This window comes from Pogoniulus pusillus, chromosome 3, assembly GCF_015220805.1.
Source record: "Pogoniulus pusillus isolate bPogPus1 chromosome 3, bPogPus1.pri, whole genome shotgun sequence".
In the NCBI taxonomy this organism is placed as follows: domain Eukaryota; kingdom Metazoa; phylum Chordata; class Aves; order Piciformes; family Lybiidae; genus Pogoniulus; species Pogoniulus pusillus.
This window is the reverse complement of record NC_087266.1, coordinates 17,348,469-17,366,927: the sequence shown is the minus strand read 5'-3', so window position 1 is coordinate 17,366,927 and position 18,459 is coordinate 17,348,469. Positions and strand designations below refer to the sequence as shown.

The 18,459-nt window shown below is 38.5% G+C and overlaps 1 protein-coding gene across 1 annotated transcript in view; it reads left to right on the top strand.

Moving 5' to 3' along the window:
- The window catches only part of CWF19L2 (CWF19 like cell cycle control factor 2), a 74,238-nt gene that overhangs the window by 20,691 nt on the left and 35,088 nt on the right, over positions 1-18,459 (top strand). Inside the window, exons 9-10 of the mRNA XM_064170958.1 lie at positions 5,887-5,983; positions 8,158-8,247. Of these exons, the coding sequence (XP_064027028.1) occupies positions 5,887-5,983; positions 8,158-8,247 (187 nt within the window). The remainder of the gene's footprint in view (positions 1-5,886; positions 5,984-8,157; positions 8,248-18,459) is intronic.

The window sequence follows — 18,459 nt, the reverse complement described above, 5'->3', positions numbered from 1 at the left end:
CTCAGCCTGTCCTCGTAGCAGAGTTGCTCTAACGCCCTAATCATTTTCATGGCCTTCCTTGACCCTCTCCATCAGGTTCGTGGCCTGAGGGCTCCAGAGCTGGATGCAGTACTCCAAGTGAAGTCTGGATCTGCTGTCAGTGCATCTTATAAATGCAGCCCAGGATGTGATTTGCCTTCTGGACTGTAATCACACAATTGTCCAACTTCTCATCCATCAGCACTCCCAAGTCCTTTTCCACAGGGCTTCTTTCTATCACTTCATCTCTCAATCTGTATTGATCACCAGGGCAGTTCTGGTCCAGGTGCAGAACCCTGCACTTGCTCTTGTTGAACCTTACGAGGCTCACCTGGGCCCACCTCTCCAGCTTGTCCAGGTCTCTCTGGATGACATCTCATCCCTCTGGTGTATGGACAACACCACTCAGCTTGGTGTCATCTGCAAATTGCTGATGGTGCACTTGGTCCTACTGTTTGTAGCATTGATAAAAACATTAAACAGCACAGGTCCCAGTATGGACCCCTGAAGGACACCACTTGTCACTGCCTCCCATCTGGACTTCAGGTAGTATTTAGAGATACTTCTTTGTGTATTTGTAAAGAGAGATTGTTCATTTAATGAGTATTGCATGATTAGCTAGAAACAGGTAGAATCATAGAATCAACCAGGTTGGAAGAGACCTCCAAGATCATCCAGTCCAACCTCTCATCCTGCCCTATCCAATCAACTAGACCATGTCACTAAGTGCCTCATCCAGGCTTTTCTTGAAGACCCCCAGGGATGGTGCCTCCACCACCTCCCTGGGCAGCCCATTCCAATGGGAAATCACTCTCTCTGTGAAGAACTTCTTCCTAATATCCAGCCTATACCTACCCTGGCACAACTTGAGACTGTGTCCCCTTGTTCTATTGCTGGTTGCCTGGGAGAAGAGGCCACCCCCCACCTGGCTACAATGCCCCTTCAGGTAGTTGTAGACAGTAATAAGATCACCCCTGAGCCTCCTCTTCTCCAGGCTAAACAGGCCCAGCTCCCTCAACCTCTCCTCATAGGATTTGTGCTCCAGGCCCCTCACCAGCTTTGTTGCCCTTCTCTGGACATGTTCCAGCACCTCAACATCTTTCTTGAATTGAGGGACCCAGAACTGAACACAGTACTCAAGGTGTGGCCTGACCAGTGCTGAGTACAGGGGCAGAATAACCTCCCTTGTCCTGCTGGCCACACTGTTCCTGATGCAGGCCAGGATGCCAATGGCTCTCTTGGCCACCTGGGCACACTGCTGGCTCATCTTCAGCTTACTATCTATCAGTACCCCCAGGTCCCTTTCCTCCTGGCTGCTCTCCAGCCACTCAGTCCCCAGCCTATAGCGCTGCTTAGGGTTGTTGTGGCCAAAGTGCAGAACCCTGCACTTGGCCTTGTTAAATCTCATCCCATTGGCCTCTGCCCATCCATCCAGCCTGTTCAGGTCCCTCTGCAGGGCTCTCCTACCTTCCAACAGCTCCACACCTGCTCCTAGCTTGGTGTCATCTGCAAACTTACTGATGCTGGACTCAATGCCCTCATCCAGATCATCAATAAAGATATTGAACAGGACTGGGCCCAGTACTGATCCTTGGTTATGCAGTTCTTTGCATTGTAGAGGTTGGTATTTTTGTTTCAGATTTTACTTGTGATATTTTTACTTTAAGAGGAACCAATGAAACTTACATTTCTTTTGACAGCAGGAAGACAGATTGTATGAAGTTCACTTAGAATAATTTATTATTTATTCAGTTATTATTTTTTAAAGTGTGAGTTTGAATACACATCATTGCAGGAGTAGTTCCCATTCTGGCATGAATAGTTTGTATTCATTGTGGGAAGTCACACTCATAAGTGTTTGTCATGTCTTGTTTTATTGTTTATTTTAGTATTTTTCTAGGTGTTGCTTTGCTGGAAAATGAGAAATATATCTCAGAGTTTTAGTTACTCTGAAAAAAGTATCTTGTAACATTAAGCCTGTGATGTATGAGTCATACTAGACATTGGAATTTAGTGAGCCTCTTTGTTTTTCTAGATATTGCCCAAAGAGATACTGCTCTGAAGTGCCTGGGGTTTTTAACCACTTAAATGTGCTCTGTAAACTTTCATGACTTTGCTTGGGTACAAGGTATGCACAATCCACAGTTGTTTAATGCCTGCCTTTGAGTAGTACATTGGTTTCCATATGGAAACACAAGTATTCCTGTAAGGTGGGGTGTTGAATGAGCTGGGAAAGTGCACCTATGTGCAGTTCAGACAAAGAAAATACACACTCAGAACTACATCTAGAAAAACTCCACCAAGACACTTCTTTTTTTATGCACAAAAGGTGTGATTATGCATAGAGTCTTACTCTTCATTTTAAACACCATGCACTTTAACCCCCCCCCCCCCAAATTTAACTGATTAGCACAAATAGTCTGTGTAAATGACAAGTAATCCTTGAGTAAGTCTGCCTGCATTTGCAGTTTTGTTTCCTCCATGATTTCCAGAAGGAAGAAGCAAGATTTCACAGCTGTGTTGGTACAGCAAATGGCAAATAAGAGTTCTGACATCAGTATACTTTATACTTTGACTGTCATGATCTGCTGGTTTGGACTGTTTGATTGTTTGGTCTTTTAGTCGTCTGTTATGTCTGTATTTTTTTTCATTTGTTTTGTGTGTTTGTTTGTTTGTTTGTTATTTATTTTGCTTTTGAGAATGGAGCAAGGTGTGGAGCTGGATGTTGCTGTGCGTGTTTATCTCAGCAAGCAAGTAAGCCTATGTCCAGCCACCACACACATTCTCCCTCTTGCAGAGGGAACCAGAAGCAAAAGGGGAAGAAATTCCTGTATTGATGAAGACATTTTAATAAGCAAAGAGATTAAAATAAGTGATACAATGGCAGTCACTTGCCACCTCTCATCAGCAGACTGACGCCAAACCACTCTCTGAGCAGCAACTACTTTGGAAGGCTGCGCTCCTCAGTTTTTATTACTGAGCGTGATGTTATGTGGCATAGAATAGCCCTCTGGCTAATTTCGATCAGCTGTTCTGGCCATGTCCTTCCCAACCTTTTGCCCATTGTGGCCAGCTTGCTTGGGGTGAAGAGTGAGAACCAGAGAAAGCCTTGAAACTTTGTAAGCAGTGTTGAAAAACAGCCACGACTCTGGTGTGTTACCTGTGCTGTCAGCAGTTATGTCCAAAGTGTGGCACTGCACAGGCTGTTATATGGAGAGCATAAACTCCATCCCAGACAGACTCAGTAGAATATGTAATTATTGAGCAGAAGTTAGTGATACCACTGCCTCATTTTTTGTATAAAGAAGCAACTACTCCTTTACAATTTTTGGTTTTCATTGTTAAATAAGAGTGGTTCACTTTTTATTGCAAGTATGAAAGCTGTATCTTTTAGCTTTTGATTACTGCATGTATTAAGTGCAGTGATAACTGGAACTGGACAAAGCTGCAGATTTGGGCAAATTGAATTGTGTACGGAAGTGGTTTGCTTATTCAAGCTCAAAGAATTCAATTATTATAATAGAAAAGATAGTTCTTTTCTTTTCGTCACAGAAAAGAACTAAGCATAGAAGCTATTTACCTGAAAACTTTCTTTTGCAGATGTTTTCTGTTTCAATGCTGTTAAATGCAATTGTACCTCGTCTTTGATATTTTAATTGTATTTTTTAGCCAATACAATTGCTGAGATGATTTATTAGTAACGTGGTGATTATTTAGGCCTGGAAAACCGCATAGCCTCTGCTTTTATTGACTAATTTATTTCCCAGTTCTTTTAAGCTTCTGTGTGTCTGAGATAGCATATGACCTGTCTTCCTGTTTTCTTCACTAGGGAGTTGTAGAATTTTGTGGGAATTTTTGGTTTTTGAAGCATTGCAGATTTGAATACATGGGGTAGTTATCCATTGGGGGTAATTTATGAGCTGCTGCTTTCTTTTTCTTCCTGAAATTTCAAGTCTTGGAATACACATACTTGTCATGTGGCAGTGATGTTGGTCACAGAAAATAAATCTGCACTGATGTGAAGGGCTGGATTAATAGATGTTACTCTTTCTGTTCCTCATCTCTCATGCTGACCATGTACCTTTAAAGTTTCGTCCCTTATAAAACACAGAAAGTTTCTTCAGCCTATAAATCAAAGTGCTTTGAACAGTTATGACACAGGGTAATTAAAAGTGTTGATTGGATGTCCAGGTTATCTCCCCAGAGGATAAGTCCATTCAGCTAGCATTTGCTGAAAATCACAATAATGTGGCTGGTTCAGAGTTTAATTTGAGGCAAGATAAAAAAGCAAATTAAAAAAATGTATCTAGTGTCAAGAAGTTCAGATGATTCAATCTCTGGCACTGCTGTAAAAAAGCACATAGTATGAAGTAATAAGCATGTCTTGCTCCTGAAATAGTCTGCCTTACTTTGAAAAATACAGGTTAAGGTGAAGTGAGAACTTCATCTTAGAGAGTTCTGTTTCTGGCAAATTTCATGTAAATGTTACTGCTGAGTTTTGGGGCTTTAGATTGGTCATCTCCAGAGCAGACCAAAATAACCGGTAATTTCCTCAGGGCTGCGGAGATCTGACAGTTAAAGGTGATGCCGTCTTCAAAGTTCTGTGTTAAATCCTGCAAATTTCTAACCATACTGAGTAGTGAATGATTTCTCCCTCCTTCTTTTGTTCTCTCTGCTCCCTATGCACAGCCCCCATATTCTTTAGTGTTAGATATTTTACTTTTAGGGTTAGTTGATTTTAGTCTTTTTCTAAAGTTAGAGGAAAAAACCCCAAATTTGTCATCATTCTTAGAGACTTTATTTCTTATCTTAAGAATTCATACACTGACATTTTAATATTAAAATTAACATACAGTGCTATTTATTACTAGCTGTAGCTTTGCTTCAGGTTCTGTAAATATTTTGCCTTTTACTGAAGATTTCCATGGACAGGAACAAGTATGAGTGTCAGAGTCTATGATCTTATAGTGGCCTTCCAGTATCTGAAGGGGACCTACAGGGAGGCTAGGGAGGGACTATTTACAAGGTCTTGTAATGACAGAACAAGGAGTAATGGATTTAAACTGGCAGAGAGGGAGATTCAAACTAGATGTTAGGAAAGGTTTCTTTACAATGAGAGTGGTGAGATACTGGAACAGGTTTCCCAGGGTGGTTGTGGATGCTCCCTCCCTGGAGGTGCTCAGGGCCAGGTTGGATGAGACAATGAGTGACCTGTTCTAGTGGGAGGTGTCCCTGCCTATGTTGGAGGGTTGGATCTGGATGATCTTTGAGGTCCATGCCAACATGAACCATTCTATGATTCTGTTTTAAAAACTGTACCAGTTAATTTTCCATGGAAACTTCACCATATCAGCCCTAATGTCTTCAGAACAGAGAATGTACTATGGACAGGTAAGTCTGGGCATGTAAAGAGTTTTCAAGAGATGGAAGGCCATTTGGCATACAAGAGAACTGGGAAATGGGTGATTTTGCTTTAGCTGTGAAGTAAGAACATGGCCAAAGCCTGAAAGGAGATTTATAGAATGATTTAAATTACTCTTTCTGCTCCTATTTTCCTTGCTTTTTGTCTACTCATACCTACTACTGGCTCTTTGTCTGTTTTTTTCATGCAAAGAAAATCTTCATAGATAGTGCTTTTCATTTTAATTGTTCTCAAAAGTAAAAGGAGACATACTTTATAAAAATTTTATTCCAGCTTTGTGGTTTGAGTCCTTGGAAACTTCTGCAAAGACATTTTAATGACATATTGTTACCAGTTTTTTGACAACAGTAGCACATGTACTGATACTGTAGGCATATAATACTTAATTATTCAGATGATTACTATATTGTGTTTCCTGTGGATTTAGTGTTGCTGGTGTTTTGCAGCTATACATCAAAAGATGAGCCACCTCGAGTCCTTAATGAAGAGGAGATGAACAGACTGGGAGCAAGGATTGTGAAGGCAGAACTCATGGGAGATATGGTAATGTCTTTGAAAAAATGTCATGTGTCCTGGTTTCAGATAAGATAAAGTTAATTTTCTTCCCAGTGGATGTTTTGCAAGTGCTTACGCTGAGTAGCTGCTCTTTAGGAGGTATTGCTGAAATGTTTTGAAGCACATATGAAAATTACATTTTTGGAGATGAATCCTCTAACCACTGTGAAGCATTGTATTATTTTTTTAAAGCAAAATGAATTTTTAATGCAGCTGTTTGTCTTGCCTCTCATGACAGGATTTGTACCAATATTTGTAAAATAAAAGAAATAATAAATAAGACATGTTACAATTCTAAGTGCCAAATTAGTGTGACTTGAGAGCCATTGATTCTTTGATTTGTGGCAAGTTTTAGGACATTTGGTTTATCCATGTATTGCTGGGTTAGGACACAGTGTTTGTTGATCTTTGTCAAGTTACCATCTAATTTAATTCTGTTAGGAGAAAGTGTTCGTTTTGTAAGTACTTTCTTTACAGACTTTAGACACAGGTGTATATAGCTTTACAAAATTTGAGCAAATACACTTTTTCTAGAAATCCTGTCCATTCAAAATCTTACTAGCTTCAAAAGTGAATTAAAAGTAACCTCAACCAGTTATGTTTTCCACCAAGATACAATGAATGTTAATGATTTAAATAGATGCTTCTATGTTTTAGTCTGTAGTTTTCTGAATGTTTAGGAATATGACTATAGATTTGTGAGGGACTGGTGCTAGTCACTTAAGTTAGTATTTTAAGACATTTTCTTACAGGTCAAAATGACTGATGCTCAACCTGCATACTTGTTGTTTTCCAAAAATTCTTATGGAGAGGAGCAAAAATTTGTAAAATTTTTTTTATCTTTCTCCCCAATTGCTAAGATTCAGTATCATTGTCCAAAAAAAAAGAGGTTTGGACACAAATGTGTTTTTTTCTTAATATGACAGTTACCAAATAAAAGTAATTTGAGTAAAAAACCCACAGGTGTTTCTGTGGGAAGAGTGTGATTCTTCTATTACTCCTATTATTAGTTTTATTGGTATTATTGGTTCTTCTATTACTACTTTAATTGATTTTGTTTTCACCAATATGTAGCAGAAGCCAGCACTACAATTTGACTGTTGATTTTGTGTAGACATTTTTCTACATATGCACTCTGAATTAGCCTAGTTGAAGAACAGAAAACCACAGTATAAGTAATAAAATAACGAATCTTTGCCTTGCTGCTTTCTAAATATTTTTTCACGGACATTATCTGATCAGATTGGAAATGCAGCTTGTTTAAACAAGATCATCACACACCAAAACGTGTGGTTATGACAGTATGTCCTGGTGGCCAAAGCTCAAGGTTGACCTTGTGGGACAAACAAATTCTGAATCTGTTGTTGCTGACTTGCTGCTCGGTGTTGGCCAGATGACTTAATTTTGGATGGCAAATACAGAGATGATTGTTGGAGTACAATCAGTGAAACTGATAAAGTATTCAGAGTAGAAATGGTTATATTTCTAATAGGTTAATAGGTTGCCATCTGGCAATCCCTAGCAAAGAAAGATATTGTAAAATGTTTGTATTTATTTAACAGACAGATGGATGAGAGAGCAGGATTATCAAAACCAATTTGTGCAAAGCTGTAAACAATTTTCATTTTCCACCTCTTCTATGTTTTAATGTCCTTAAGTCTTACGTGCCAAAAGTGGACATGTAGCATAGAGATGTGTGAAACTATGTAGTAAAAATATCTGAGGTATTTCCCTAGACCCATTGCATACATATGTGTGTATATATATGTATAAATAAATGACAGGATGTACAGTATATGATGGAAAGGTTATACACTCGATGTTTTCAGTCTTCCTTGTCTTTCTATACATAAACAAGTGTCTATTTAGCTACACAAAATGTTTATTGTAATAACTTAAGTAATAATTAAGCATAGTTTTTCTGGTGGCTTTATGGCAATATTTGTTTTTACCCTTTGTTTTTTACTTTTGTTCTGAACAGTTTTTATTGTTGCTAGTGAAGAGTTGTGTAAATTACATTGACATGCTTTCTTTAGTCTTTTATGTTGTTAGAGTAAAAAAAAAGTACAAAACATGAAGAAATGGAATGGTTAATTCTGATGTAAAGGTCTCTAAAAGTTTTAAATGGTTAAACTAATGGAATCCAATTGCTTCCTTTGAAGGAATTAGCCTCAAAACTTCAAGAGGAACTTGACAATGCTCGAAGATTGAGAGAGACTCAAGGGCAGATTCCAACAAAGTCTGGCAAAGAGGTAAGGGGAAATACTCTTCTTTTCCTTGTGCTTACACAATGGTTCAGACAGGTAGCAACTGTATTACAGAGGACATGAAACATACTTAAGAAAATGACAAAGAATGAATTTAGATGAGTTACTGTTCAAAATGGATTTCATGGTAAACAAAACTTTCTTGATTTTACTTTTGCAACTTCCATAGGATTTTGGTTTTTTACTGTTTTTGTCAGCAATGATATTTACCATGAATTAAAAATAAAACTGATAACGTGTTGTGTTGTTGACTGTGCTGACTGTTAGATAACTGTGATGTCTCTGAAATGGCTGGCTCTTCAAATCTTGCTCTTTTTAAGGGGTGGTTTTCAGCAAATGGATTGCAATCTTCTTCCATATCAACTTAATGCAGCTACAAGGCAGCAGGGTCAGTGCCTTCATTTATGAGTTCTGTCCTCATGATGTTGAGGAGAATTAGGCAAAAAATGAAGTTCTTCTTTAATTTGACCCCAATTCCACACTGAAAATTCAGTTGAAAGTCAGCTGTGTTTGCAAAGCTACGCATACTTTTTTCTAAGAGGCTTCATCTCAGACCTCATACATTGACTTGTGTCTCTCCAGACACACTGAATTAGAAGTTAATATGTGGCCTCTTGCTGAGTACATTGTGACAAAAATATAAAAGTTTCAGATGTTGAATTTTCAATAATTTTAGATTACAGAAGCTCTGTGTAGGTGAACTTCATTGCAGTGCAACTCTTAGGAGCATTTTTAATTTGTATGTAAGAAACCTGAATGAAATAGGTTGGAGATGTGTGATTAAGTAGTGTAATTGTGGATAAAGTGACCGGCTACATCAGTCACTTCAGTACATCAGTAGCAAAAGGAAGACTGTGTTCTGCACTCCACTTAAACATGGTGGAAAAAGTCAGTACTCTTAGTCTGCCTTCATTTTCATTCCTGTGGCAGCTTGTCTAAGCCCCCAGTGACCACCTTAGTGTTGTGACTGATACAGGCTTCTGTTGATAACTGAAGATGTGTAAAACCAGGGCTCTTTCCTCTGTGAAATAATCTTGATTGCAAAGTGTCTACCCTTGTGTATTCAGTGTTGGCTTTCTCTGAAGCTAAGGATCAACTTCTTAAATGATTCTGGGAAAGAGCTTGTTTTATGGACCTCTTAATCTTGGAATGTTTATTTTCCTGTTAGAGTCCATCTGTCTTGCAGAAACAATCTTCTGTGGAAGCCAGAACTAGCTGGCGCTCCTACTGGTTTGGACTTTCCCTAGTTGGAATGGCCAGTGTCATGCTGAAAGGTCCTAAAACATGACTTTGCCTTATTTTAACTTTTCTGTTGGGAGAACTGGGGAGATAAGTCTGGAAGCAGTGAAGGCAATTCTGAATGCATCTCTTTAGGAAGTTACTTTTCTTCTTGATTAATTGAACATGAATCAATTTCCCAATTCAGTTCACTGTGTGACTGAATGAAGGCTCATGCTAGTATAGAGAGATGTGTTTGGGGAGCTGGGTTTTGTACAAAGGACAAGATCAATTCTTTTGGCAATGGTGATGGTTTATTCTGCTTTAAACTGATCAAGAGACTGAAGGACAGTGAAGTGGTAGCCTAAATTCAGCTTTTATTTATTTGTGTGTAAATGAGAAGAGAGGCAAATCTACCTTTTGTAAATTGATTTACACAAGAACTGTACCCCAAGTGACCTTAAAAAATGTGATTTTAAAGTGCAGTTTTCAAATACTGGTGTTTAGTGTTTAAAAACCTTGCATTTATTAGCTGATATATTTCACCAGGCTTTCAGATCCTTATAAGATCATTTTGTTACTAGTTCTTATTTTGATCCAAGTCATTCACAGTTTTAAGATCTGCTGTTTATGATGTTGCAAGTAAAGGATTTCCATCTGAGGAATATCACAAAGCATGAATGTATACATCTTTATGAGCTTAGAATATCAAGAAAATAGTGAAAGATACTGAAGCAGAAGAGAAGTTTATAGCTGTGTCCTGAATAAGCCCACTTGCCTAATTGTATAGCAAAAAATTACCTTGAGAAAGAGCATAGTTGCTTTTTCTTTTTTCTTTTTATTTTTCCCCTTCTTCATTGTTCTTGGTAATTAGTGTGTGTTTTCTGTTAAATGAAGTGAACACCCACAAATAATAATGTGTAATGAAGGGGTAGTTAATTAATTGTGAGATTATATTTTTTCCAATATTATTATTGTTTCTTAATTTTTATTCAGAGCACTCACTGACCACTCATTTTAATAATAATAGTTTCTTCACACAGATAATAACATAGGATCTAGAAATAAACAGCAAAAATATAAACATGAACTCATGAACTGAACTGGAAGAGAAGATTCTTGCAACCAAATACCACTTGCTGTCAATATACTGCTTGCCCACTAGCTCCTTTCTGCTTATGGAAGGAGCATTTCTGCTTATGGCAGAAGGCAGTGGTGAATCATGAAGAGGCTTTAACTATTTACTCACAAAATATTATCTCCTGACTTGTGGGGCTAGCTAGAGCTTCAGACAGTACTCAAACACTTTCAGAGAATTCTGCTGCTATCAGCCACTGAGACTTTTGAATCTTCCCAGGCTTCCCAGGCTGGGAAAATGGAGGCAAACAATCTCTGACGTGGTCCTCTGGACAATTTGTGTAGCTCCAGGACTTCCCATCTTGGCAGGAGACTTTCAGGTGCAGGCAGGATGTCTTGCAATGTGCAGTCTCAGCACAATGTCACACTGGCTATGCAGGCTGGTCTCATGGAGACATTTAGAACCTGTCTCTGGTAAACTCGAGACAGTGGAGTTTCCAGGCAAACAGAAGGCACTGAGGCAGTAAGCAATAGCAGCAGGCAAGCAGCAAGTGAGAATACAATGTCAGAGCACACTGTGTTTACCTGTGTATCTCCTTTTAGCAGTACAGCCCAAGACTAAAGGGCCTTTGGACACAGAATAACCAATCAGAATGGCAGTTAGCCAAGCTTGACCATATTAGGTGAAGTCATGGGCTTGCTTTACCCAAATTTGGGAAAAGCATAGGTCTTGCACAAGGCAGGCACAAACCAAGCATGTGTACCTTGTTCACCACAGGAGAAAAACATGCCTAAGCAAGCCAGTAAATGTCTAAACCTATTTCTGGCCCATGAGGCCCACCACGACATAATGTTAAAGATTTTATGTGTGTGAAGATATTCTGGATTAAAATTCAGTACAGGTTAAAGCATGCTTATAATCTCTTGGTATGAAAAAAAAACCACACATGTTTTTTCAGCAGTATTGAAGTGTTTTGGCTTTTTTTTTTTTTTTAAATGCACTACCAGCCTCCATTCTGCCTAACATTTGATTTGTTTTCAACTTCTACCCTTATGTGTGTCCAGAGTGCAGAAAAGATTAGTTTTTTTTCAGTTGAGTTGCTCCTATGTTATTTATGGCATTGTAATAACTGCTGGGGGCAGATGTGGCTGAGTTGGAGGGTAGAAGGGCTCTGCAGCGGGACCTTGACCACCTGCACAGATGGGCAGAGTCCAAGGGGATGGCGTTCAATAGCTCCAAGTGCAGGGTGCTGCACATTGGCCACAACAACCCCATGCAGAGATACAGGCTGGGGTCAGAGTGGCTGGAGAGCAGCCAGACAGATAGGCATCTGGGGGTGCTGATCGATACCTGCCTGAACATGAGCCATCAGTGTGCCCAGGTGGCCAAGAGAGCCAGTGGCATCTTGGCCTGCATCAGGAATGGTGTGGTCAGCAGGAGCAGGGAGGTCATTCTGCCCCTGTACTCTGCACTGGTTAGACCACACCTTGAGTACTGCGTCCAGTTCTGGGCCCCCCAGTTTAGAAGGGACGTTGAGATGCTTGAGCGTGTCCAGAGAAGGGCGACGAGGCTGGTGAGAGGCCTTGAGCACAGCCCTATGAGGAGAGGCTGAGGGAGCTGGGATTGGTTAGCCTGGAGAAGAGGAGGCTCAGGGGAGACCTTATTGCTGCCTACAACTACCTGAAGGGAAGTTGTGGCCAGGAGGAGGTTGCTCTCTTCTCTCAGGTGGCCAGCACCTGAACAAGAGGACACAGCCTCAAGCTACATCAGGGGAAATTTAGGCTGGAGGTGAGGAGAAAGTTCTTCACTGAGAGAGTCATTGGATACTGGAATGGGCTGCCCGGGGAGGTGGTGGAGTCACCATCCCTGGAGCTGTTCAAGGCAGGACTGGACGTGGCACTTGGTGCCATGGTCTAGCCTTGAGCTCTGTGGTGAAGGGTTGGACTTGATGATCTATGAGGTTTCTTCCAACCTTGGTGATACTGTGATAAATGGAATTATTTTGCTTGAATTAGGATGTGAATTTTTCAGTAAAAACTGTGCGCTTTATTGAAGAGGCTGGTTTTTATCTATGTTCCTCTTGAAGCCATAGGTATAGCTGTTATTTTTTTCTTTTTTTTTTTTTTGTACTTCATGAAATATACTAGGGAATTTTGTTTAGGGATATTGGTTTACTGAAGTTGTTTAATTTTATTCATATTATTTTATTTCCCCCACATCATTTTAAATATTGAATTTCTCATTTGCATTTTTTGGGTACTTCTTTCCTGTAGCTGGTGTGGTAGATTTTGTTGTTTTTTTCAATGAAATATCTGCATCTTTAAATAAATAAATATATACTTACACATGCATGAAGCCTAAATAGAGGATAAGTGTTTTTTAATAGCCTCTCATCTAATGTGTTCTCATAAATATTTTTCCTAGTTAGTTGGGGTAGGAGAGCTAATAAGTAGTGCTATTTTTCTGGCTTAGTGCCTGAATATATAGTTAAAAAGATACAAGCCTTCTGCTCTTCAGTAAGCAGGACTGTGAGAGGACACCACTATGCATTAGTATGCTATAAGCTGCAAAAGCTTCTCAGAAATTTCAGCATTTGGAAAAATGACTTCTGTGTGTGAATGGTTTAGCATGGTGCAGTTACCTGAAAGTGCTGCTCAACTCTCTACTTGAATGCATTAGTCTTGAGGCTGTTATCTATGACACTGTCAGTACCAGTTGTAATTTATATAATTTATGCTTTTATTCTCTATTTTTTTACTTAATATATCTGGAGCATTAGCACTCCTTGTTGGCACATAATTTGCAGAGCATTTTTTTGGTGGAACAGAAATTGGAGACTAAAATGTAAATGAGCAACAGGCAGTATATAGAATATTTCAGTCAGAAGGGACCTACAGCAATCATCAAGTTCCAAGTGAAAAGGCTGATTTAAAACAAGTGGAGAAAATGTGATCCTTCACAGAATGGCTGTTCTAAGATGCTGTGAATGCTGAGAGCTTAAGTAGATTCAAGAAGAGACTTGACGAGTTCATGAAAAATAACCCCCTTGAGGACTGTAGATGAATGATGTCTGGCTCTTAATTGCTGAGGCACAAATACTCAAAGGCATTCAGTTTTGGCTAGTGCTGGAGAAGGCATTTTGGGCTTTGGTTTGATACAGTATAGCTGCTTTTATGTTTTAGTGTGCATGTAGAAAATGTTCTTTATGATGATTCTAAATAATTTATTATGTGCTTTATTTGTATGCTTTGCTTTTTCAGGTTTTTTTTCATTTTTTTTTTCATGCTTTCTTCTTTATGCTCCCAGCATAAGATTTATAGCCAAATCTACTAAATGAAGAACAGCTTTCTTTTTTGTTGCTATAAACTGACTTAATTGTGTTTATTTCTTTAATTTTGTATCACATCAATATACTACCAGATTAAGTAAAGCTAGACTTGGTTCATGATGGTGGATAAATAAGTGTAAGGGAATGCATCTTTCACAAACTGTTTTCGATTCCAAATTGAGTGTCTGGCCTTTAAAAATAATGCTTCTCAACTGTAAGCCTGCTGCTGTGTTCCGTGGCACTTAATCAGTATGCAGGAAACAAAGTAGTCTCTGCTGAGCAATTGCTAGAGACAGTTCTTAATAATGATAAATTGTGTTTAAAATACAAAATCAATACAAAATTGATCAAAACATGAAAGGTGATACTTCACGTAAAATAACATGGTAGAGCATATACTGTCATACAGTATTTAAGAGAGGAGAGTGAAGCTCTCAAAAAGAAGTAAATACAGGCTTTTCTGCCCTGCATTTGTGAAATTGTATGGACAACACAAATTATTTCAGCATAGCATATCTTCATTTGCATAACTGAATTTTCTGTGTAGGTCCATCAGCCTTCAGTCTACTATGGTCCATGTAATAAATAAAGCATGAGGAATAAAGCAGTGATTGGGATAGGTACAGATATATATACACACTTAATGTATGTAAATATACACATATATTCTGTAAGAGATATATATTTCTAAAAATAGAGCAAAAACATTCAGAACTTTTCCTAATTAAGGGTATGAAATGCTTCTCTGGAGCCTTTTGGACATCTGTAGAGCAATACTCTTCAATTTTTGGAAGAGACTTTATTTCACTTCGTAGTAGGCATCTGACATGATGCTGCTTTAAAGGAGAAAACTTTTTCTATGCTACCTGTTGTGTCTGTAAAAGTGACACTCTCCATTCTTTTGGTTATGCTTTTCAAATGGGGAAAGTTTAGAGTGGAAGGAGAAGTTCATTTAGCTAATTCTATATTTTAAGTAGGGCTTGTCTTCTCTGGTGAAAATTTCCCTATTATTAAGTTTCCCGTATTTTGAATACTTCTGCCTTTTTAAATTTAATTATGCTTCCTCAGTTAAAGGATGATTTGGTTCCCAAAGCAACCTCTTAGAAACTGCAGTTTGAAATGTTGAAGGTCTGGTCTTTAATTTGTATCCCTGAGATGCATTAGAGTCCAGACGGAGAGAGAATTCTGTAAGTGAATTTATTTCTGCCTTCTTTTTGAAGAATTATCACACCATTTTTTCAGAAAGGAAACTGAATACAGCCACTTGACTTATACCTCAGATTGTATTTATGATAAAGTACCATCCATCCATGCCATTGTGCCTAGTTCTGCATTAAGAAAGACAGGATGGAAACTGCTGGATCTAGAGAAACTATTTGCAGCACAGTTATTATCTTGGGACAAGTAAACCATATGACATCAGGAGTGGCTGAGAGAAATCAGTTGTGGAAAAAAGCTGAAATAACATTCTGTTGGTTCCAATAATGATAGTAGGGGAAAATGACAATCTTCTATTTTTCATGTTTTCAAGATTAGCCTTTTCAAGAGTAACAAAAAAAATTACAGCGATGTCTTAAGGAAAGAACCAGTTTAGTAAAAATAAAATGGTGTGTTTGTGTGTGTGTATGTACATAAGTGTTTGTATACATTAAAATATTTATTTATTAATACTTTGGAGTAGGAAGTGAAATGAAGAAAGATAATCAGTACTTCTGATGTGTTGTTTATTTTCTTAAAAAACCCTTTCAAAACTAACAATAAAAAACATCTACCCCAAATCACCCTGAAAACTGACATTCAAAATTACACGTGTGCCAATATGTTTAATTTTAGGTTTGGAAACAGAGACTATAAACATGTATTTTTCTGCAATAAAAATAGGTGCTTGTCACAATTTACCTGTAATATGTTTTAATAACACATGGTTGAGTGGCATTTTGTTGTGACATACCTGAGGCAGAACTTAAATACAGTTGTAGTAATGCTTCTAGACTTGGGATACATAAAGAATCATTTAAAAAAATACTTTAAACTGCTTCTTAGAAAAGGAGGAGCTGAGACACTTATCTGAAACCTAGAATGCTGGGGATTAGTGATCCTTGCTAAATGCACAATAAAAATCTGTGATTCCATTTCAAACTTCAGATGGTGATGAGATACAGCAACAGATGGCTCTTGGCCTGTTTACTCTCAGATGTTTTCAGTTTATTATAATTTGTAATTCCTGGTGGTCTATTACACTTGAATCATGTCTGCAGGATGGCTCAGCCATTCTTTCTTCAGCAAAAGTTTGTGTTTTTCATAAATTGAATTGACAAGCTCTAACTGGAAGAGGGAATAATGAAGTGGACATACTTTAGCAGAACAACTTTAGTATCATTAGTGTGTATGTTTTAGAAAGAATAGGTATATGCACCTATTTTTTACTATATATATATGAAATATATATATAAAACATAGATATAATATATATTATATATACAAAATATAAATAAATGTAGGTATTTCCTGAACACAAACCCTATGAGGAGAGGCTGAGGGAGCTGGGGTTGTTTAGCCTGGAGAAGAGGAGGCTCAGGGGTGACCTCATTGCTGTGTACAACTACCTGAAGGGCCATTGCAGCCAGGTAGGGGTTGGCCTCTTCTCCCAGGCAACCAGCAATAGAACAAGGGACGCAGCCTCAAGTTGTGCCGGGGGAAGTATAGGCTGGATGTTAGGAGGAAGTTCTTGGCAAAGATTTGCCATTGGAATGGGCCATCCAAGGAGGTGGTGGAGTCACCGTCCCTGGAGGTGTTCAAAAGAAGCCTGGATGAGGCACTTAGTGCCATGGTCTAGTTGACTGGCTAGGGCTGGGTGCTAGGTTGGACTGGATGATCTTGGAGGTCTCTTCCAACCTGCTTGATTCTATCATTCTATGATATATATATAAAGGCAAAGTGGCATTACTTCTTGAATGTAATTTTTTAGAAATTGTTTTTTGCAGTTAAAAAGTACTGGAGAAATTGCATCAGTAACTAAGCCATGTAAAATCTTACTGACTTCAGTGCAAGTTTCATGGCTAGTGCAGATAAAACTTCTGAGAATTCAAACTGATAGTCAAAAAGGTTTAGAGTAAGCTTTGACACTGGAAGCGAAAGCTGTCTGCCAGTGCCATCCAGCACTTGTGGTTGATGGTGCCATATTTTTGTTGCTCTGTTTTCTCCTAATACTGTATTGAATTTCTGCATATTTTTTAGTGGTTGTATCTAACCTGTTGCTGTGTTTTCCTCAAATAAATTCTGTGTTTTATTAAAAATGTGACACCTCCTCCACCCCAAGAGCAAAGAAAGCAAAAGTGTTTTTCGGAAAGCCTTGGTTCAATAGATACTTCCAATCCAAAATGGATTCTAACTAGTCCTTTTGCATGATGTGAAACCTTTTTAGACTTAAAATAATTAACACCTAAAGCCATTTATAAAAGGGTGAACCATAGGTTAATTTTTCTGTGCATTTAATCAATGAAATACAGTAATTGTGTTCAAAATGAGATTTTGAAAGGAGAATTTGATTGACTAATGAGTGTTGGCATCACTCAGTCTTTAGTGTAATTGTATGTTAGGTCTCATTAGCCACTGCTACTGACATAAACCAGAAATATTTTGTAGCAGTAGGCTGTTTAAGAGGAGCAATTATACCATACACACATTTTCTTAAAATAAATGAAGACATTTGGTTTTGGGCCAGCACATCTGGGTAACGAGACACTTTCAGCTAGCAGCATGGCTTGCAAACTTGCGTGTGTGAGATACTTACAGAGGCTCTTCACTGGTGCCACACTGACAACTGTGGAGGGTGGTGTCTGAAATGAAAGTGCAGCTACCAATGTCACTATTAGCCTTGACATTCTCTTCTGCCTGTCTAAGTCAGGCGATGGTATCGACTCCTTGATTTTGCAAGTGATTTTATTTTCTTCCCAAAATAACAGAGTCACCTCTGGCTTGAGACTACTGATCTGCATGAATGGAAGCTTAAAAGGATGCGGAGCTGGCTGTCTGTTCTGCAACATCCAGTTGTCCATGTTGGTTTTAGTTTTTTCTTTATTTTTCCCTCCCATGCCAACTCATTCCATGGTTCAGATACAGAAGATACTCCTCTATAGCCTGAGTTAGTGTGCTGGCACGCAGAAATGAGAAGAAAAAAGTTTAACTGTTGTTACACACACATAAATGCACATACTGTCTGTTTTTCTGAGGTCTGGAACACCTCGTGAATTTGGTTCAATTGGGGAAAATAACAGGCTGCTCGACAACGTCATCCTTTTTGAAATGTCTGTATTTAGAGAAGTTTAGTGAAGGTACTTAAAAGGAATTAGATGCTTGTAAGTTAAGGTAAGAGTCTGAGATTTACTGTGCCAGGCAATTGCTGCAGAGTTTTTCTTATGATGCCTATTGTTTTAGTGATTTATCTTTTTGAAAAAATATGTATATAATGCAGTGAAATTTAAAGACTGGGAATGGATAACTTGTGGAAGATTTACATCCCTTCTCTTGTTTCAGCAACAGTTGTGAGGAAGGAGTGTTTCTGAAGGGTCCA